This window comes from Ornithodoros turicata, chromosome 1, assembly GCF_037126465.1.
Source record: "Ornithodoros turicata isolate Travis chromosome 1, ASM3712646v1, whole genome shotgun sequence".
NCBI classification, from domain to species: Eukaryota; Metazoa; Arthropoda; class Arachnida; order Ixodida; family Argasidae; genus Ornithodoros; species Ornithodoros turicata.
Window position 1 is genome coordinate 4,223,608 of NC_088201.1, and position 19,060 is coordinate 4,242,667.

Genomic DNA, 19,060 nt, shown 5'->3' on the forward strand with positions numbered 1-19,060 from the left:
TAACCCTTGGGGTGTCAGGAGACATACATTCGAAATATCGCGTTCCCAAAGTGCGCAGATTTTATTCCGACGAATTATTACGAAGTGAGCGCTTCGCCTGTGTGAAGCAAGAGGGCGCTGAAAGCAACACTGCCGACGTCATCCGGCATGGAAGAATGCAAGCTTCGTAGCAGACGACAATGCTGGGCGACGTCACAGTATCTTCACGAACCACTGTGCGCTGTGCATTTTGGTTTCGGTTTGGTGTTGTCATAATTTACGAATTAATTACTTAATTACACGAATTAATTACACAAAATGAATGCGAATGTTGTATTCGGTATCAAGGGAGCGGTCCGTGTTCGGTATGATGCTTACCCAATTTTTTCGAATCCTTGCGAAGTCTCCCTTTAAACGTGCCCACAAAGTGGGTTGGATTTCATTTTTTTTCGCATTTTTACATGTAACTCGTCTACTTAGCCGAGGAACTTCCGGTGGCGCACGACGGCGTATTTATGCGTGCGAAAGCTACAAAAAAATCCTGGAAGCCATACTCAGTGTAAACAAATAACCAGAGCGCCAAAACATGGGCTTCCGTGCATTAGAATAGGGCGGCCATGACAGTGCATTTCGGTCAAGGAGAGTTATGTGCAGGCACCGCTAGGGGTACTGCCGATGAGCATCCATGTGGGACATCGTTTCGATTTATGCACCGATAGCTCCCCTAGCGGTACTTGAACACAACTCTCCTACGTCCACCGTGTTGCCCTTTCACATACACCCTGTTGTCCACCATGTTGCCCTATTCTGATGCACGAAAGCCGACGTTTTCGTTGTTCCGTTTATTTTTTAAGCTGAGTATGGCTTCCGCAATTTTTCTGCAGATTTCGCACGCATAAATGCGCCATCGTGCGCCACCAGAAGTTCGTTAGTTAGGTAGGCAACAAGCTATGTGCCTAAATGCGGGTCATGTTTTTCTGCACACACCCTGTATATACGTAAGGTGCCCATTACCTGCGATATTTAATCTGATCACCCCTAAATCCTGTTCAATTCAATTGTTTGGAAGATGCCTCCTTTCGCTTGTCAGCGCGTCGCTGCTTTCCAATAAAAGCAATACACTTGAGTGTTTCCACCATGACTCATCCTTAGTATCCCAATGATAGCGGCAAGCTGCCAGCCTTCACAATCTTTCAGACATGTGGTATTGGAGAACACTGCAGTGAAATCCAACCCACTTCACGGGCGTGTTCATTCAAGGGAAGCAATACCGAAACTATGAAACCGAAACTCGGAAGCAGTGAACATGTCCGCTTCCACCTGCCGCTAGGGCGTCGCACCGGAGAAGAAGTACGCACCTCGCGTGTTCCGTAAACTTTTGTCCCATCCTGCACCTAACTGTGCGCTCTTTGTTATCACTAAAGAAACCTGTTCACTAACCTATCTTCATTTTATTGTACGCCAACATATCCTTTCGCATGTTAAAGTATCCCTAAGCACTTCGTTTTGAGAACCAATACCATGAAGGGAAAAAAAAAAAAATACCCTGACGGAGAACAAAAATTTCCCTGTCGGGGTATTTTTCTCCCCCAAATGAGGTTTAGCAGCAAAACACCCGCTCAAAAACAACAGCAGACACTGCACCAGCACATGTCTAACAGCACTTGCTATTTATGCAAGAACACTAAATATATAACCTACAGGGTTAATCTAGCAAATGTTACACATTTTGATCGCGTTGTAAAAATAGAAGACTAGGTTTCGCCCACCCCAATCTTTGCAGACGGATACCCGTTCGACTTAAGTTTTATTGGAATTTTTGTAAGCGCTACGATGACGAAGAAAGAAAATTAAAAATCGAGCAAAATCTCGCCCCCGTGCATTTTCAATGGCCTATCCACACTAACACCGCCATTTTTTCTTGCGTCTGCTTCACATTCATCACATCACTTCACACTAGGCAGCGCTGCCTACAACGATGTGAGATGCCCGTTCTGACCCTTGTCATTCTGACGCTATGCACCAGTCCTCTTGTTCTGTATGTTGGCACCACCTGTGTGTGGTGAAATGAAAGTGTAGCGCAAGCAGGTGAAAATGGTGGCTGTTTAGTGAGATGGGCCATAGAAAATGCATAGAGAGATGATTTTAAATTTTTCTTCTACAGAACCATAATGCTCACAAAACATTCCAACAAAATTTCAGACAAATGGCTACCAGTTTGCAAAGTTTGGGGTTGGCTAAACCCAGTTCTATTTTTACAATACGGTGGAAATGTGTAACGTTTGCTAGTTTCCAAAAAAAACGAAGCACGATGGCAAGATAACCATGCCGCACAGCACGTATACACAACGCAGATACACCAAGGTTGAACCAAAATACATTATAAGACATCGACCAAGGACTACGGAGTTCGTCCTGCATCGCTACGGGATCACGTTACCATCTCACTACAAAGCATGCCACATGTAGACTGCATGGAACTGTTCCGGAACACAAAAGACACAGGCTAATTTTGCAACACAGAAACATGCTTTTTTAAATACACCAGCACTTTGCATATCTGCTGACTATAGTTGTTAAAACAAAAGAAGAAGAAGAAAGCAATTCAACCTTGTCCGTAGACGCTAAAATTATCCGGCACGGAACCTCGGAGAGTAGGGGGGTGCAAACACTCCGCACTCGGTTCGAGTTTCTGCCGTGCCAAAAGCACAAGCCGAGATGCCTCGTCAGCCCGTGAGCGATCTAACCACTGCACACACGATCACAATAGCACATGGCTTTGTTAACTCAACGATTTACTCGGTTTGCTCACGAGGTTCACAAATGAATTGCTCGTTGAAAACCCCACTGCCGTTAAGGCCTAACAACAGCCTACCACAACACGTACACGTGACGCGGTGGCGCCACTGTACAGCGCATTACAAAAATTCGCTCAACACTGCAGTAAAACCAATGGAAAGTGTAACAGTACAGACAAAAATGTCTTTAAAATGCCCCCCCAGCTAAAATGACAAATGATGAGATTAAGGACGCATGGTGTTGCACTTTTTTTTTTTCTTCAATACTATCATGAAAATTTTTTTCAGGTTTCCATATTAAAAATTCCCCCACCTTCCTAACAGAGGCAAACCATCTTTATCGTATGATCAAACAACTTACAACAATCGTCTAACTGTAAGCTATTTGATTACGAAATGACACTACTACAAGCCAAGTAAGGCCCCCTTCCCACTTCATACGATATCCCGTCTGCTAGCTAACAGTCTACAAACACTACCTCAACACACAGCACATGCACCACCCACACGATACCCAACCAAAAATACAAGAACTCACCAATGGTGATGCTGGTACACTGGGGAAAGGTAAATTGGGGCAGCAAGCCGGGGGGCTGACGGTGGGGCAAGGGGCATGCAGCGGAAGGGGGCATGCGACGGAGTCTCACGTACTGCTGGCATAGAGCCACGAGTCTTCGGGACGGAAGTCCCTGAGCTGGAGCAGGGACGGCACCAGCTGGTGTCGGGGCTTGCAGATGGTGCTCTTGAAGTTTGGAAAATTGGGCACCACACTGGCCAGCGCTGCCACTTGGTGACTGGAGGCAAGGTACTTGAGGGTTTCCGTGAAGAGGGTCGGCAGGGCCGTGGCGTCGTCCTGTGCGCGAAGCTTCAGGTCGGAGACCACCTGGTCCACCTTGTTGCGCCAGGCGTCCGGCGGGTGGTTGTGCTTATTGTTGGCCTTTTTGATGCGGCTGTACACTGTGACCGCGCGGCCGGGGCACTGTCGGTCCCGAGCACAACGCCAGTACACAGTGCCTTCTTTGCCATCTCGCACCTTATTGTACCGGTGGCCCTCGTACAGGAGCGCGATGCCACCCCGCTGCGTCGCCACGTACTGGCACTCCATGCCGCTGCAAAAGGTCAAGACCAGCAATCCAAAAAACAATTATCATCATCAGTCCAATTAGTTAAGTTCGTGAACAGCTCTCCATTCCATTAACTGGGCATTGTAAGTTTGTAACTAAGCACAAGGCGTACAAGTATGGTTCAAAGCTGTAAAAAAGTGCGCTTCCCTTGTCGCTGTAACGACACTACGTGCAGTACTTATGGCAAATCGATATTACTTTTAATATTTCCTTCGCGTTTGTGAAACAAAGCAACATGGGGACCATTTTAAAATGGAGCCTATGTTGCTCGGTGCTGCAAGTGTTTGAAATAAAGAAAAACGCGCAAGAATCAGGTTTCCTCGTATCAACGGCAGTCAGTTTTTCGTGGCGTTTGTAAGGAACTTGCACGTGATCACCATGTGTAGGGATACCACACTAGGGAGTCCCGTGTAAAATGACACAAAAAGAACGTTAGTGCTTTCGATGCCGCTGAAACATCAAGTAGGACAACATCTGTAGCACAATTTACTGTCGCTAACTCAATTCCACCTTTTGCTAATTACGAGTATTAACATTAAATTCGCTCACATGGAAGCGTAGCAAGAGTAACAATTTTTAGACTGCAAAACTATTCGTTTTATTGGCAGCTGCGCGGTATAAAATTATGTCGAATTAAATGGCATCAAGTTTAATTAATATAACTGGTAGCCTACATAATTATCGTCTGGATGCAGAATTGTAAACCGCGGTGCACAGATGCCATTAAAGGAGCACAGAGGGCCATCCAAAAAATTTTCATGTTAAGACGTCTGATGAAAGTGTCTGTGTGTCAATTTACTGAACAGCACAAATGGCTTTGATGTGTGCAATTTGTTTCCCAGAAAAAAAACTCGCATAAACGTAGCTCCGCGCGTGCATCCTTAACTCGCCACTCAGGGTGTAACGAGAAGGAGAAGCACGATGCCACGTCACCGATGACGTTACGGGGTCCACGTGTTCTGGTTCGCTGGTCAGTTGGGGTCAGCACCCTGTCCCTTTGCCGCCGTAAACCAGTTTTGCCAGTTCCCCCGGAGAATTGGGGATAGGAGCGGACGAATCATGACCGAGCAAGGAGCAATGCTTTTTCAGAGGCCCCGAACAGCCGAGTAGCAGACAACAGCTAAGTAGCAGACAACATTTCTCTGAACCAATCAGCGAGCGCGGACTCTGTAGCGTCAGCGCAAGGTCGCAGGCAGATCACAGGCTGATACTGCTTTCCACTGCCGTTGCGCACAGTCACGTTTTGCAGCGTACTTCAAATTCAATTGCAGCGATAATTATGACTCTGTGGTGTGAATTACTTCTCATGGTGCATCTTACTGGCCTGCTTAACAGTTTTATAGGAATACAACTTTAGTGATGAAAGATGAAAGTCACTGAAAAGGTTAGCCAGCTGTAGGACTCGAACCCACATCTTCTGGATTGCCGGTCCAGAGCTCTACCAATTGAGCTAAGCTAACACGCCTTCTCGGCGACTTCCAGGGTGCATCATCTGAAGGGACAAACCAGCCACTCTCTCTCACTCATCCTCCTTTCACTCTTACATTTTTGCTCACTCATACACACATTCATATGACGGGATCGACGCAGGCGGCAACTGTTGAACATGAACTTGAACATGAAACTTTTAGTGCCACTTCAAAGCTTCTTAGTCTTAGTTCTTGACAAAGAATTATCAATATAAATCATCAGATAAAAATATTTGCCACGCATGCTGATTAACGAAACCATTAATCTTGAGTGGTTGTGCGTACGTTAGTAAGCCTTCGGGCTAACGGCGACATGTTTTGCCACATTGGCACCTGTATCTAGTGACATCAGCTGTGTACGTGCTAGATGTGCTGGCCCTCATTTCTCATGTGATAATGCTATGGAGCAACCAGACGTTCCAGCATGATCACAAACATTTTATTTTTGGTCTTTAACTACTCCTTTAACAGAAGAAAGGTATAGGCATCAGGCCCTTGGGTCTATTGTTATCCCCTATGACAGGCAGTGACAACTTCATCCAGAGAGATGACAATGAACCTGAACCAGATTGTAATAAACTTCCAACGACGGAGGCATTACTCAAACGGACTGGCCAGCACGTTTGCCCAACATGCAACATTTTCTTTTCTTCGAATAAGTGTGATGCTTTCTTAGACTGCTTTTATTTTTCATGCTAATGCTGCTAGCTCACCAACAGTGCCTTCCTAACCATCTTAACTTTTCTGCAAAGAATATCTGCAACATAGATATGTCATCACCTATAACCTGAAGATCCCATGACCTGAGGTCAGAGGTACCCGAGGTCAGGTGTACCAGAGGTCAGAGGTGCTTGAGGCACTAAGGTTCTGAATAACAAGGCCTTGAGGCGCACCAGGCTGAATGTACGTTTTTGACATACCATAAATGAGAAGCGAGAAAAAATTTGCTGCCTCCTTACAACTCCAAAGCAACGAGACATGCAAGAGCTCACAAAAAGAAAACATTTCTGAGGATGTCCGTGAAGTTGTGGACTAAGCCCTGCATCGAGTCTTATGTGAAGCTGCATGCGAAGTACCAAGTGTACCAAGCCCTGTAAACTCATGCACTACATCCTGCACTGGAACCTACAGAGTGGTACCAAGCCCTGTACACAGTTATGCACTATGCCCTGCACTGAGTCCTCTATGGAGTGAAATGCAGTCATGTACAATGCCAGTACAGATTTATGCACTATGTCCTATACTGAATCCTACATGGAGTAAAACACAGTCATGTACCAAGCCCTGTACAGGCTCATGCACTGAGCCCCATACAGAGTTATGTACTGTGCCCTGAACAGAATTCAATATAGAGTGAAATGCAAAGTCATGTACCACACCCTGTACATATGCACTATGCCCTGCACTGAATCCTATATGGAGTAAAACGCAGTCATGTAATCAAGCACTGTACAGACTTGTGTACTGAGCTCTGCACAGTCATGCACTACATCCTGCACTGGAACGTACATGGAGTGAAATGCAAAGTCATGTATCAAGCCCTGTACATGGTTATGGACTATGCCTTGCACTGAATCCTATAGGAGTAAAATGCAGTCATGTAATCAAGCCCTGTACAGAGTCATGCATTACATCCTGCACTGGAACCTATATGGAGTGAAATGCAAAGTCATGTACCAAGCCCTGTGCATGGTTATGGACTATGCCTTGCACTGAATCCTATATGGAGTAAAATACAGTTATGCACTACATCCTGCACCGGAACCTACATGGAGTGAAATGCAAAGTCATGTGCCAAGCCCTGTACATGGTTATGGACTATGCCTTGCACTGAATCCTATATGGAGTGAAATGCAAAGTCATGTACCAAGCCCTGTACATGGTTATGGACTATGCCTTGCACTGAATCCTATATGAAGCAAAACGCAGTCATGTAATCAGACCCTGCACAGAGTCATGCATTACATCCTGCACTGGAACCTATATGGAGTGAAATGCAAAGTCATGTACCAAGCCCTGTGCATGGTTATGGACTATGCCTTGCACTGAATCCTATATGGAGTGAAATGCAAAGTCATGTACCAAGCCCTGTGCATGGTTTTGGACTATGCCTTGCACTGAATCCTATATGGAGTAAAACACAGTCATGCACTACATCCTGCACTGGAACCTACATGGAGTAAAATGCAAGGTCATGTGCCAAGCCCTGTACATGGTTATGGACTATGCCTTGCACTGAATCCTATATGGAGTAAAATGCAGTCATGCGCTACATCCTGCATTGGAACCTACATGGAGTGAAATGCAAAGTAATGTACCAAGCCCTGTACATGGTTATGGACTATGCCTTGCATTGAATCCTATATGGAGTAAAATGCAGTCAAGTAATCAAGCCCTGTACAGAGTCATGCACTACATCCTGCACTGGAACCTATATGGAGTGAAATGCAAAGTCATGTACCAAGCCCTGTGCATGGTTATGGACTATGCCTTGCACTGAATCCTATATGGAGTAAAACACAGTTATGCACTACATCCTGCACCGGAACCTACATGGAGTGAAATGCAAAGTCATGTGCCAAGCCCTGTACATGGTTATGGACTATGCCTTGCACTGAATCCTATATGGAGTGAAATGCAAAGTCATGTACCAAGCCCTGTACATGGTTATGGACTATGCCTTGCACTGAATCCTATATGAAGCAAAACGCAGTCATGTAATCAGACCCTGCACAGAGTCATGCATTACATCCTGCACTGGAACCTATATGGAGTGAAATGCAAAGTCATGTACCAAGCCCTGTGCATGGTTATGGACTATGCCTTGCACTGAATCCTATATGGAGTGAAATGCAAAGTCATGTACCAAGCCCTGTGCATGGTTTTGGACTATGCCTTGCACTGAATCCTATATGGAGTAAAACACAGTCATGCACTACATCCTGCACTGGAACCTACATGGAGTAAAATGCAAGGTCATGTGCCAAGCCCTGTACATGGTTATGGACTATGCCTTGCACTGAATCCTATATGGAGTAAAATGCAGTCATGCGCTACATCCTGCATTGGAACCTACATGGAGTGAAATGCAAAGTAATGTACCAAGCCCTGTACATGGTTATGGACTATGCCTTGCATTGAATCCTATATGGAGTAAAATGCAGTCAAGTAATCAAGCCCTGTACAGAGTCATGCACTACATCCTGCACTGGAACCTATATGGAGTGAAATGCAAAGTCATGTACCAAGCCCTGTGCATGGTTATGGACTATGCCTTGCACTGAATCCTATATGGAGTAAAACGCAGTCATGCACTACATCCTGCACTGGAACCTACATGGAGTAAAATGCAAGGTCATGTGCCAAGCCCTGTACATGGTTATGGACTATGCCTTGCACTGAATCCTATATGGAGTAAAATGCAGTCATGCGCTACATCCTGCATTGGAACCTACATGGAGTGAAATGCAAAGTAATGTACCAAGCCCTGTACATGGTTATGGACTATGCCTTGCATTGAATCCTATATGGAGTAAAATGCAGTCAAGTAATCAAGCCCTGTACAGAGTCATGCACTACATCCTGCACTGGAACCTATATGGAGTGAAATGCAAAGTCATGTACCAAGCCCTGTGCATGTTTATGGACTATGCCTTTGGATTGAATCCTATATGGAGTAAAACGCAGTCATGCACTACATCCTGCATTGGAACCTATATGGAGTGAAATGCAAAGTCATGTGCCAAGCCCTGTACATGGTCATGGACTATGCCTTGCACTGAATCCTATATGGAGTAAAACACAATCATGCACTACATCCTGCACTGGAACCTACATGGAGTGAAATGCAAAGTCATGTACCAAGCCCTGTACATGGTTATGGACTATGCCTTGCATTGAATCCTATATGGAGTAAAATGCAGTCAAGTAATCAAGCCCTGTACAGAGTCATGCACTACATCCTGCACTGGAACCTATATGGAGTGAAATGCAAAGTCATGTACCAAGCCCTGTGCATGGTTATGGACTATGCCTTGCACTGAATCCTATATGGAGTAAAACGCAGTCATGCACTACATCCTGCATTGGAACCTATATGGAGTGAAATGCAAAGTCATGTACCAAGCCCTGTACATGGTTATGGACTATGCCTTGCACTGAATCCGATATGGAGTAAAACGCAGTCAAGTAATCAAGCCCTGTACAGAGTCATGCACTACATCCTGCACTGGAACCTATATGGAGTGAAATGCAAAGTCATGTGCCAAGCCCTGTGCATGGTTATGGACTATGCCTTGCACTGAATCCTATATGGAGTAAAACGCAGTCAAGTAATCAAGCCCTGTACAGAGTCATGCACTACATCCTGCACTGGAACCTACATGGAGTGAAATGCAAAGTCATGTACCAAGCCCTGTACATGGTTATGGACTATGCCTTGCACTGAACCCTATATGAAGCAAAACGCAGTCATGTAATCAGACCCTGCACAGAGTCATGCACTACATCCTGCACTGGAACCTATATGGAGTGAAATGCAAAGTCATGTGCCAACCCCTGTGCATGGTTATGGACTATGCCTTGCACTGAAACCTATATGAAGCAAAACGCAGTCATGTAATCAGACCCTGCACAGAGTCATGCACTACATCCTGCACTGGAACCTATATGGAGTGAAATGCAAAGTCATGTGCCAAGCCCTGTACATGGTTATGGACTATGCCTTGCACTGAATCCTATATGGAGCAAAACGCAGTCATGTAATCAGACCCTGCACAGAGTCATGCATTACATCCTGCACTGGAACCTATATGGAGTGAAATGCAAAGTCATGTGCCAAGCCCTGTACATGGTTATGGACTATGCCTTGCATTGAATCCTATATGGAGTAAAACGCAGTCAAGTAATCAAGCCCTGTACAGAGTCATGCATTACATCCTGCACTGGAACCTATATGGAGTGAAATGCAAAGTCATGTGCCAAGCCCTGTACATGGTTATGGACTATGCCTTGCATTGAATCCTATATGGAGTAAAACGCAGTCAAGTAATCAAGCCCTGTACAGAGTCATGCATTACATCCTGCACTGGAACCTATATGGAGTGAAATGCAAAGTCATGTGCCAAGCCCTGTACATGGTTATGGACTATGCCTTGCATTGAATCCTATATGGAGTAAAACGCAGTCAAGTAATCAAGCCCTGTACAGAGTCATGCATTACATCCTGCACTGGAACCTATATGGAGTGAAATGCAAAGTCATGTGCCAAGCCCTGTACATGGTTATGGACTATGCCTTGCATTGAATCCTATATGGAGCAAAACGCAGTCGTGTAATCAGACCCTGCACAGAGTCATGCATTACATCCTGCACTGGAACCTATATGGAGTGAAATGCAAAGTCATGTGCCAACCCCTGTGCATGGTTATGGACTATGCCTTGCACTGAAACCTATATGAAGCAAAACGCAGTCATGTAATCAGACCCTGCACAGAGTCATGCATTACATCCTGCACTGGAACCTATATGGAGTGAAATGCAAAGTCATGTGCCAAGCCCTGTACATGGTTATGGACTATGCCTTGCATTGAATCCTATATGGAGTAAAACGCAGTCAAGTAATCAAGCCCTGTACAGAGTCATGCATTACATCCTGCACTGGAACCTATATGGAGTGAAATGCAAAGTCATGTGCCAAGCCCTGTACATGGTTATGGACTATGCCTTGCACTGAAACCTATATGAAGCAAAACGCAGTCAAGTAATCAAGCCCTGTACAGAGTCATGCATTACATCCTGCACTGGAACCTATATGGAGTGAAATGCAAAGTCATGTGCCAAGCCCTGTACATGGTTATGGACTATGCCTTGCATTGAATCCTATATGGAGCAAAACGCAGTCGTGTAATCAGACCCTGCACAGAGTCATGCATTACATCCTGCACTGGAACCTATATGGAGTGAAATGCAAAGTCATGTGCCAAGCCCTGTACATGGTTATGGACTATGCCTTGCATTGAATCCTATATGGAGTAAAACGCAGCCAAGTAATCAAGCCCTGTACAGAGTCATGCACTACATCCTGCACTGGAACCTATATGGAGTGAAATGCAAAGTCATGTGCCAAGCCCTGTGCATGGTTATGGACTATGCCTTGCATTGAATCCTATATGGAGTAAAATGCAGTCATGTAATCAAGCCCTGTACAGAGTCATGCACTACATCCTGCACTGGAACCTATATGGAGTGAAATGCAAAGTCATGTGCCAAGCCCTGTGCATGGTTATGGACTATGCCTTGCATTGAATCCTATATGGAGTAAAATGCAGTCATGTAATCAAGCCCTGTACAGAGTCATGCACTACATCCTGCACTGGAACCTATATGGAGTGAAATGCAAAGTCATGTACCAAGCCCTGTGCATGGTTATGGACTATGCCTTGCATTGAATCTTATATGGAGTAAAACGCAGTCAAGTAATCAAGCCCTGTACAGAGTCATGCACTACATCCTGCACTGGAACCTATATGGAGTGAAATGCAAAGTCATGTGCCAAGCCCTGTGCATGGTTATGGACTATGCCTTGCACTGAATCCTATATGGAGTAAAACACAGTCATGCAATCAGTTTAAAAACGCTACTGGAACAAGAGAGGTACACAACACATAGGTGCTACTTTCAACAATGTTTATTGAAGACCACACAGACTGATTAAATGCTAACTGGAGCCATCTCCCTGCACTCCTCTTTATCAGACAACAGGATGGAGGGGTTACTGATGCAATCATGCCCCAATTGTGAAATCTTAGTGGCTTCGATTATTTCATGCGTGGTTCTATCAGTACTACATGTAAGGCAGATGGGTTGTACAATAGATAGATTGTACGATAGATTGTGCAGATAGGCGTACAAATAGCCCTCTCCACTCCAAATAAAATTGGTAAGATTTGTCATGTCGTCCACTGCACTGAGCGAGAACGAGGATGTAAGAAACAACACAGAACACCATAAGTGGAATGCAGGGAACAGGTTGTGTACCAAAGTACCCTTGTCGTGCGGTAAATTCTACTTGGGCCAGACTGGACACTGTGTCAATGACCGGTTGCGGGAACACCAGCAAAATGTCGATAACAAACAGAATGGATGCATAGCTCTACATTGCAATCAGTGTGGGCAAAGCTGGCTTTCAAGAATAATTTATAGAAGAGATTTGCACAGAGGTCGTCAAGTGTGACAATACGCCCCAGTAGCGGGGCAGGTTGTCACACGGGATGTGGCAGGTTGTCTCAGCTGCATTTTCTCGAAATCATTATTGTGGAGGTGTACCGAGTGAAATACCATTGGGAAGTGCATATGGAAAAAAAACTAGCCGAGCAGAGAAGAACTTATTATCTTAAGAACTCTTATCTTAACAATGAAAAAAGCCGCGCGAAAAGTGTATTGCGTCTCAGGGAGAGTACTTCTAGGGTGATTAAATTTTGGAAATGTTCCAAAAAATATACGAATTAAAAAAAAAAAATTCTCATTGTTTTTCAGTCCCCTCTCGTGTTAAGTCACGCGGAGAGTCAAATAGCAAGTCACGCCGTTTCATGTAATGAAACAGATAGTCGCGTGCTGTGTGAAAGAAGGTAAAACTTTGGGCTGGTTGGTAAAACGTAACGTTAAAATGCTAAAAGTCCCCACTGCAGGGACGACGAATGCACTGGGGACATCATGCAGGGGCGCAATACATGCAGGAGTAGAGGAAGGAAACGCAGCACAGCATTCAGCGCACCAAAGCTAATTCCAACAGCGAGTCTAGTTATGAATCGCAGTGCGAGCAAAAGTCTCAATTCGAAAAGCTGCTCTGAAGGTTTCTTTACAAGCACAAACAAGTAGCGTAGACACGGAACTTACTTCCACTAATCCGGGGATCATTTTTGCACTCAACACTTCCAGTTCGAAGGGCATACACACGTAATAACGTGTATAATAAAAAAGCTGCCATCAAAAAAAAGAAAAAGAAAATTTAGATACCGGAACTTGAGTGGGGCTACTTTGTCCACTAATGGATGCAGACTAGGAAAGCAGGATAAGCAACCGCACCAAGGGATGCCTTTCATAACGTACTTACATAAAGCTGTTTGAGTTAGATCAGCAGGAGGCAGATTAAAGGTTCACTAGGGACCGTGGGACTACACAGGAGGACAGAGGAGTTGTGCAGAGAAATATCACCAGCCACGTTTTACACAGTGGAGAGAGCTGAGCCCTGCATACAGAAGGCTTCGAGAATTTTTCAAGGGCTCCGAGGACAGAAAAACAGGTTACAAGGAGTGTTATTATGGTGCGAGCAATGGAACGTAACACATACTTTGAAATATACAGTGTGTTCAAAATTAAGCTTTCATGAGCGCTACACAAACACAGCGATGACAGGAAACCGGATGATAACTTTACGCTACCTGTGTAAGAAACAGGTGCTGCTAATTATGTAGCACCTGTTTCTTACTCAAGGAACAGAAAAACTGGCACCAGTTTTCTTTTGTTCGCCTATTTATAAAGTGCTAGTGAAAGCTTAATTTTGAACACCCTGTATAAAAAGAAAAAAAAGGAAAGGATTTGTAAAATTCCGACAAAGTCCCCATCGCAACACATTAACAGAGTGATTAATTTTTTTTTTTTTTTTACAGACTAGACCCGCGAGACCACAGGAGACCTAGGGCACCACGGGGCATGTGACGTATGTGTCGCTCACTTGCATTAACGAGTACCAGCAGCCTTGTCTTGAATACCCTGAACTTGACAAACTCTCAAGTTGCAGTCTGAAAACCCACTGAGGGCTGCACTACGTGGCGGCTTTTTTTCCTTTTCTCTACAGAAAGTAGCTGTTTACCAAGTTGTTTATGATCTTTTACGCTCTTGCTTATACTTTGTTTATGCAGAATGGGAGGCTTTTTAAGTGCAACTGCAGGACAAAGATTTCCTAACAGTGATAGATACAGACTTTAGACTTTACACTACCTCAACTGAAAAAAAAAAAAAAGAGTGACATTCTTTATGGCAGGAAGAAGGATATCTTAGAATATTTCCTGGGAACATGAGTGTATATTACCGAGATTGCTATCAATGTATGTTATATCAACGTATGTTACCGAGATTGCTGATGTTTTTGTTTTCAAAGGTTATGGTATTCCTTGCATTCCCAGGCCACATTTAGAAACAGTCGACCTCTTCAAGCTACGTGGCATGCCAAATTTGAGGGAACTTTTTGGCAGAATGGTTATACTAAAGCATTACTGGTCACAGGAATTTAGGACTTATCGCTCAAAGACTTATCGCCCGTAGATGCTCAGATTTATATTACGTTCCTAGAATCTACACAAATTATGGAAAGGGTTATCGTCGGTATTATGTTCCGACCTGATTTAATTTGTTACCACAGGATGCTTTAGACTTTGAGACGATCAGGGATGTTAAACAAGCTCTAGCTTCCTTGATGTATAATGATGTGTTGAATCGGGCTGATGATTTTACTGTCCAGTTCATTGTACTACTTTGCTTGTTTGGAATTCTATTCAGATTGTGTTTTGCCACTTGACCGCGGGGCTCTGCCCACAAACCTGGCGGTTTAGGCGGGCCTGTGTTTTGTACAAATTCTATATACTTTTAATAAAAACTCTTATTATTATTACTGTTATTATTATACATACTTAGGGTATAACTATACCAAAGTTATGCTAATATCGCGTAAAGTGCTACAAAGCTGGATCCAAAAGGAAGGTTTCCTGCCATAACTGCTAGTGAAATAGCTTGACCGAGAACCTTGTTACAACTTCATGATGCCAGACGAGAGGGCTGTGACTGAGTTATACACAATACTTGCTGTCAAATACATGGAATTCTGACTGCACTTTATTGAATTCAATGCAAAGGAATGCTGCATGACGTATGGTACAGCCATAAATATTCAAGTCCCTTTTTTTTTCCAGTGGAAATATTTTTTTTGTGTGTTTTTGAGCAGAACTACCCCAAAAAGTGGTTCATAAGAACTCAACTTTGTGAAAAAGGGTCAGAAGCACCATTCAGTTTTAAGCACATATCACCTCAGTGTTCAAAGCTGTAATAATTGTTTAAGCCAAACAAAGAAAGGAGGTAGCAGAACCAGGAGTTGATGAGGTAGCCATAACTGATCTGGGTATGATAGTTGAGAATTTAAATACAGTCAAACTCCTTTACAACGAAACTGAAGGGACAGGGAAAAAAATTTGCAGTAAAAGCATTTTTGTTAAAAAGGACGTCCATAATTGGACCTATAGGGCTCCAGCGGGACCACAAAAAAAATTCGCTGCAGTGGTAGTTTCGTTAAAAATGTATTCGCTATAAAGGAGTTTGACTGTACCTAGTTACAAAGTGTCTGTTTAGAACTTGATGAGTATCGCCTGTGCAGACAATATGCTGACTGTATCAGCATACCACAGTGTCCTTCATGTTGCTTAATGTTAACACAAAAACTAACTACTCAGACTAACTAACCAGTCAGAGCGCACACAATTTGATTCGCCATCCATTGGTAATGCCCGAGAAGGTCACGGTTATTCAATAAAGAAATTGCATTGTTAGGAGCCGCACAGCCTCCCAGAGGTTATGCTGCTACGTCTCCCTGGGTAATCCCGAGACAGCCCAGGCTATCTTAGCACGGATTTTGGCCACCCGCTTGCCTGCCTATATGAAACCTTATCTGAAACCTTATCTCTAGAGCAGGCATTCTCTAGCCCTTTAGCATCCCTACTTCAAAGACAAAGGTGGAAGGGATGACCTAAATAAAGACAACCGTTTGGCTCAATTCAGGGATACACACATCACATTCAGGGTGATGTGCGCTTGACCCTGATTGCAAACGTTTGTTTTGCCCGTATGACCATCAACGGGTGTATTTGGTGTTAAACGCCCTCAACATATGGTGGCTTTTGCGGTACATTACTGTAGATTTCTCGAAAAACTGCTTAGTTGAAACTCTCATTGGCGTATTCATCTATAGTACCCGAGAACTGAATTGTAGTCACGTTTCAGTCTGATCAGTGCAACATCGTACCTTTGCAAGTATTCAGTGCAATTCATACAGACATAGACCGTACTCTCAGTGTGGCCTCCTCTTACAAGCTGGCACGCTTAGAACCCCTAACTCGCACCCGAAACCACAATTATGACGGATGGACATCTGTGTCACAAGTTCAAGATGTTCTAACAGAATGGCTCCAGCTCGTTCGAGAGAAAGAAAACATTTCAATATGTGTAACATGTTGGGAATACCATAACATGTTCATACAGCCCATTCATGGGCACACAAATAAATTCTTAAAATTCTTCAGCCATGTAGGGATAGCAAATATCCGTGGCTTGCAAACACCAAGAAGGGGTCAGGTATTTTTCTGTATTTTTTTTCCTCCGTGTTAATCTATCACCTCAGTCAACTGTTGTAATGGTTACAAATCCATATTGCGGCCAATAATGCCCTGACATCACATTCTTCAAACTGAAGCACATTTATGGTGTGTTTCAACAGCAATTTTTGCACACGTGCACAAACGTTCTCAAAACATACTCTGTTCCGTTAAATCTCCTGCAATTCATCAACATATGCTTCAGTGAAGCTCTGCCACATCAAAAGCAACATCAAGACATGTAAACATGCAATATGTAGCGAGGCATGCTGCTTTCCATTCATGTAAAGAAGTTCACCTTTATGTGACAGCCCTTGTAAAGCTTTATGTTACCATACTGGCATTTATAAACGCTTTGAGGTGTGCGGGATAACTGCATAAATGGTATTACTGATATTTTTCTCCCAAATCTGGCTGTCACCAATGCTAGTTTGCTCACACATAGGTGGATATAAAAACATGGTGCTTAGGTCAGACATCAGAAACAACCATAAAACACACTGTGTTAGCACCAGGTTCTTATCTCCACAAACATAAGCAAATATAAGCAAGTGTGTATTACAATGCACACACACATACACAACAAAAGTTTTTTTTTTTTTTGTTGCAAATGTGCAGGCTGGAGTTATCTAACAATGTACACTGCCAAAGCAAGTCAAAATGTGTGCAGAACTCAAACCAATTCCTGGCTAGACGTTATCGCAATCCTTGTTCACTTAAAGCAGCACAGTGGGAACTACGACGTGAAGATATAATAGCTCGCGTGTATCATTCGAGATGAGAAACAAACGAAATCCACTGTTGCATTCCCTTACCAGTACGCAAAGCGAAAACGAGACATTGGAAGATTTTAAAAATTTACACGAAACGTAATTCACACGCAAGATTGTCAAAACTAATCCAACAGTCAATTCGCAGACGATCACTAAAACGCAGACGATCACTAAAACGCAGAAGTAACGGCGGTCAGCTGTCTGCCAGCCACCGGCATGCGAGAATTCGAGAGAAAAAGAACAAACCGGGAAAGAAGGCGAAATATACAAAAAGCGAGGAAGAAAAAAAAAAAAGGTGGGAGAAGGAAACGGACATCAAGGCGTTTTTTCTACAAGCGCGGAAGCCTCCGCCTTCCCCCGCCCTCCTCCTCCGGATTGCAGGAGATGCGGAAGAGGAGAATGGAGAGCACAAAAAATACGGGGCTGGGAGGGAAAAAAAAAAAAGATGGCAAAAAAGTCCTTTCTCGAACTTCCCCCTTTACCCCTTTTCGGCCAACCTGTCGTCGAGGGCCCCGAAAGTTGTAGTGACATCTAACAGAGCATCGGGAAGCCGCCCTTTAGTGGAAGGCGATCAAACAAAGGGCCTCGATCGTTGAGAAGGCAACAGGACGACGGCTTGACGTGAAATAATGCGATTTTCGCAGACAGCGTCCAACACGATCGCGGGGCCGACGGCCGACCAAGTCAACAAATGCGACTCTACTCACCGTCCTCAATGAAAGGCTGGCACTTGCGGGAAACACGGAGACCAAGAATATTGTCGACAATCAATAGACCGAGTCATCTACAGAGGCGATCTCCCGCTTGCTTAACCCTACGCTTACTAATTTCTGGCGTCCCGAGTCGTCCACATGTTCGTTACACAAAACGGCTTCAAGAACGGTTCCAGGCGACGCAAAATTTGGGTAGAAATTAAAATGTTAATTCCCCAGGATTAGGCCTAACTAACCCCATCAGCCATACTGAAATTTTACTTATGGACGACAGAAACAGACTTGTCAAATGTTTTCTATTTTTCAATTACTGAAACCAAGTCTACAAATGAGCTCATTAAGCATAACAAGGAGCTCAGCATCGCCAAAATGCACAGAATTAGACTTGCAGGAATGAATAAAAATCAATCACCTTGCCGGAGTGAGGAGTCAACCAAGAGGGAGGATGTTTAACAGAAACAAGATGAATAGGGTTATTATTGACGGGTAGGGTTCTTAGAGTAACGCATTTTCTTTTGTTGCCCGTTTCCGCCCCGCCTCACCAGGTGGCGGGAAAATTTTCAATGTTTTATAAAGCCACCGCTAGATGACAGCAACCTCGTGAAGGTGACCTCACGTGCGACTGCCAAAACATTTTACGTCATCGCTGTGACGTCAGGAACGCCAAGGAACTTTGTTTACAAAATATATCGTCTCGGCTCCCGCTTCGACGGGAAAACCTCGGCTAGCAACATTTTTTTGAACATTTATTAACGTGTCTCGAAGCTTCCGCGATGCGTTTTGT

The 19,060-nt window shown here is 44.1% G+C and overlaps 1 protein-coding gene and 1 non-coding gene across 2 annotated transcripts in view; both read right to left on the minus strand.

Moving 5' to 3' along the window:
• The window catches only part of LOC135377334 (xaa-Pro aminopeptidase 1-like), a 38,582-nt gene extending 19,781 nt beyond the window's left edge, over window positions 1–18,801 (minus strand). The window contains exons 1-2 of the mRNA XM_064609688.1: window positions 18,689–18,801; window positions 3,429–3,886 (exon numbers count right to left, since the gene is read on the minus strand). Coding sequence (XP_064465758.1) covers window positions 3,429–3,882 — 454 coding nt within the window. The 5' untranslated portion in view covers window positions 3,883–3,886; window positions 18,689–18,801. The remainder of the gene's footprint in view (window positions 1–3,428; window positions 3,887–18,688) is intronic.
• On the minus strand, window positions 5,289–5,361 carry Trnaa-ggc (transfer RNA alanine (anticodon GGC)). Its single transcript has one exon. It is a non-coding gene; the product is annotated as a tRNA-Ala (tRNA).
• Window positions 18,802–19,060: the final 259 nt, after the last annotated feature.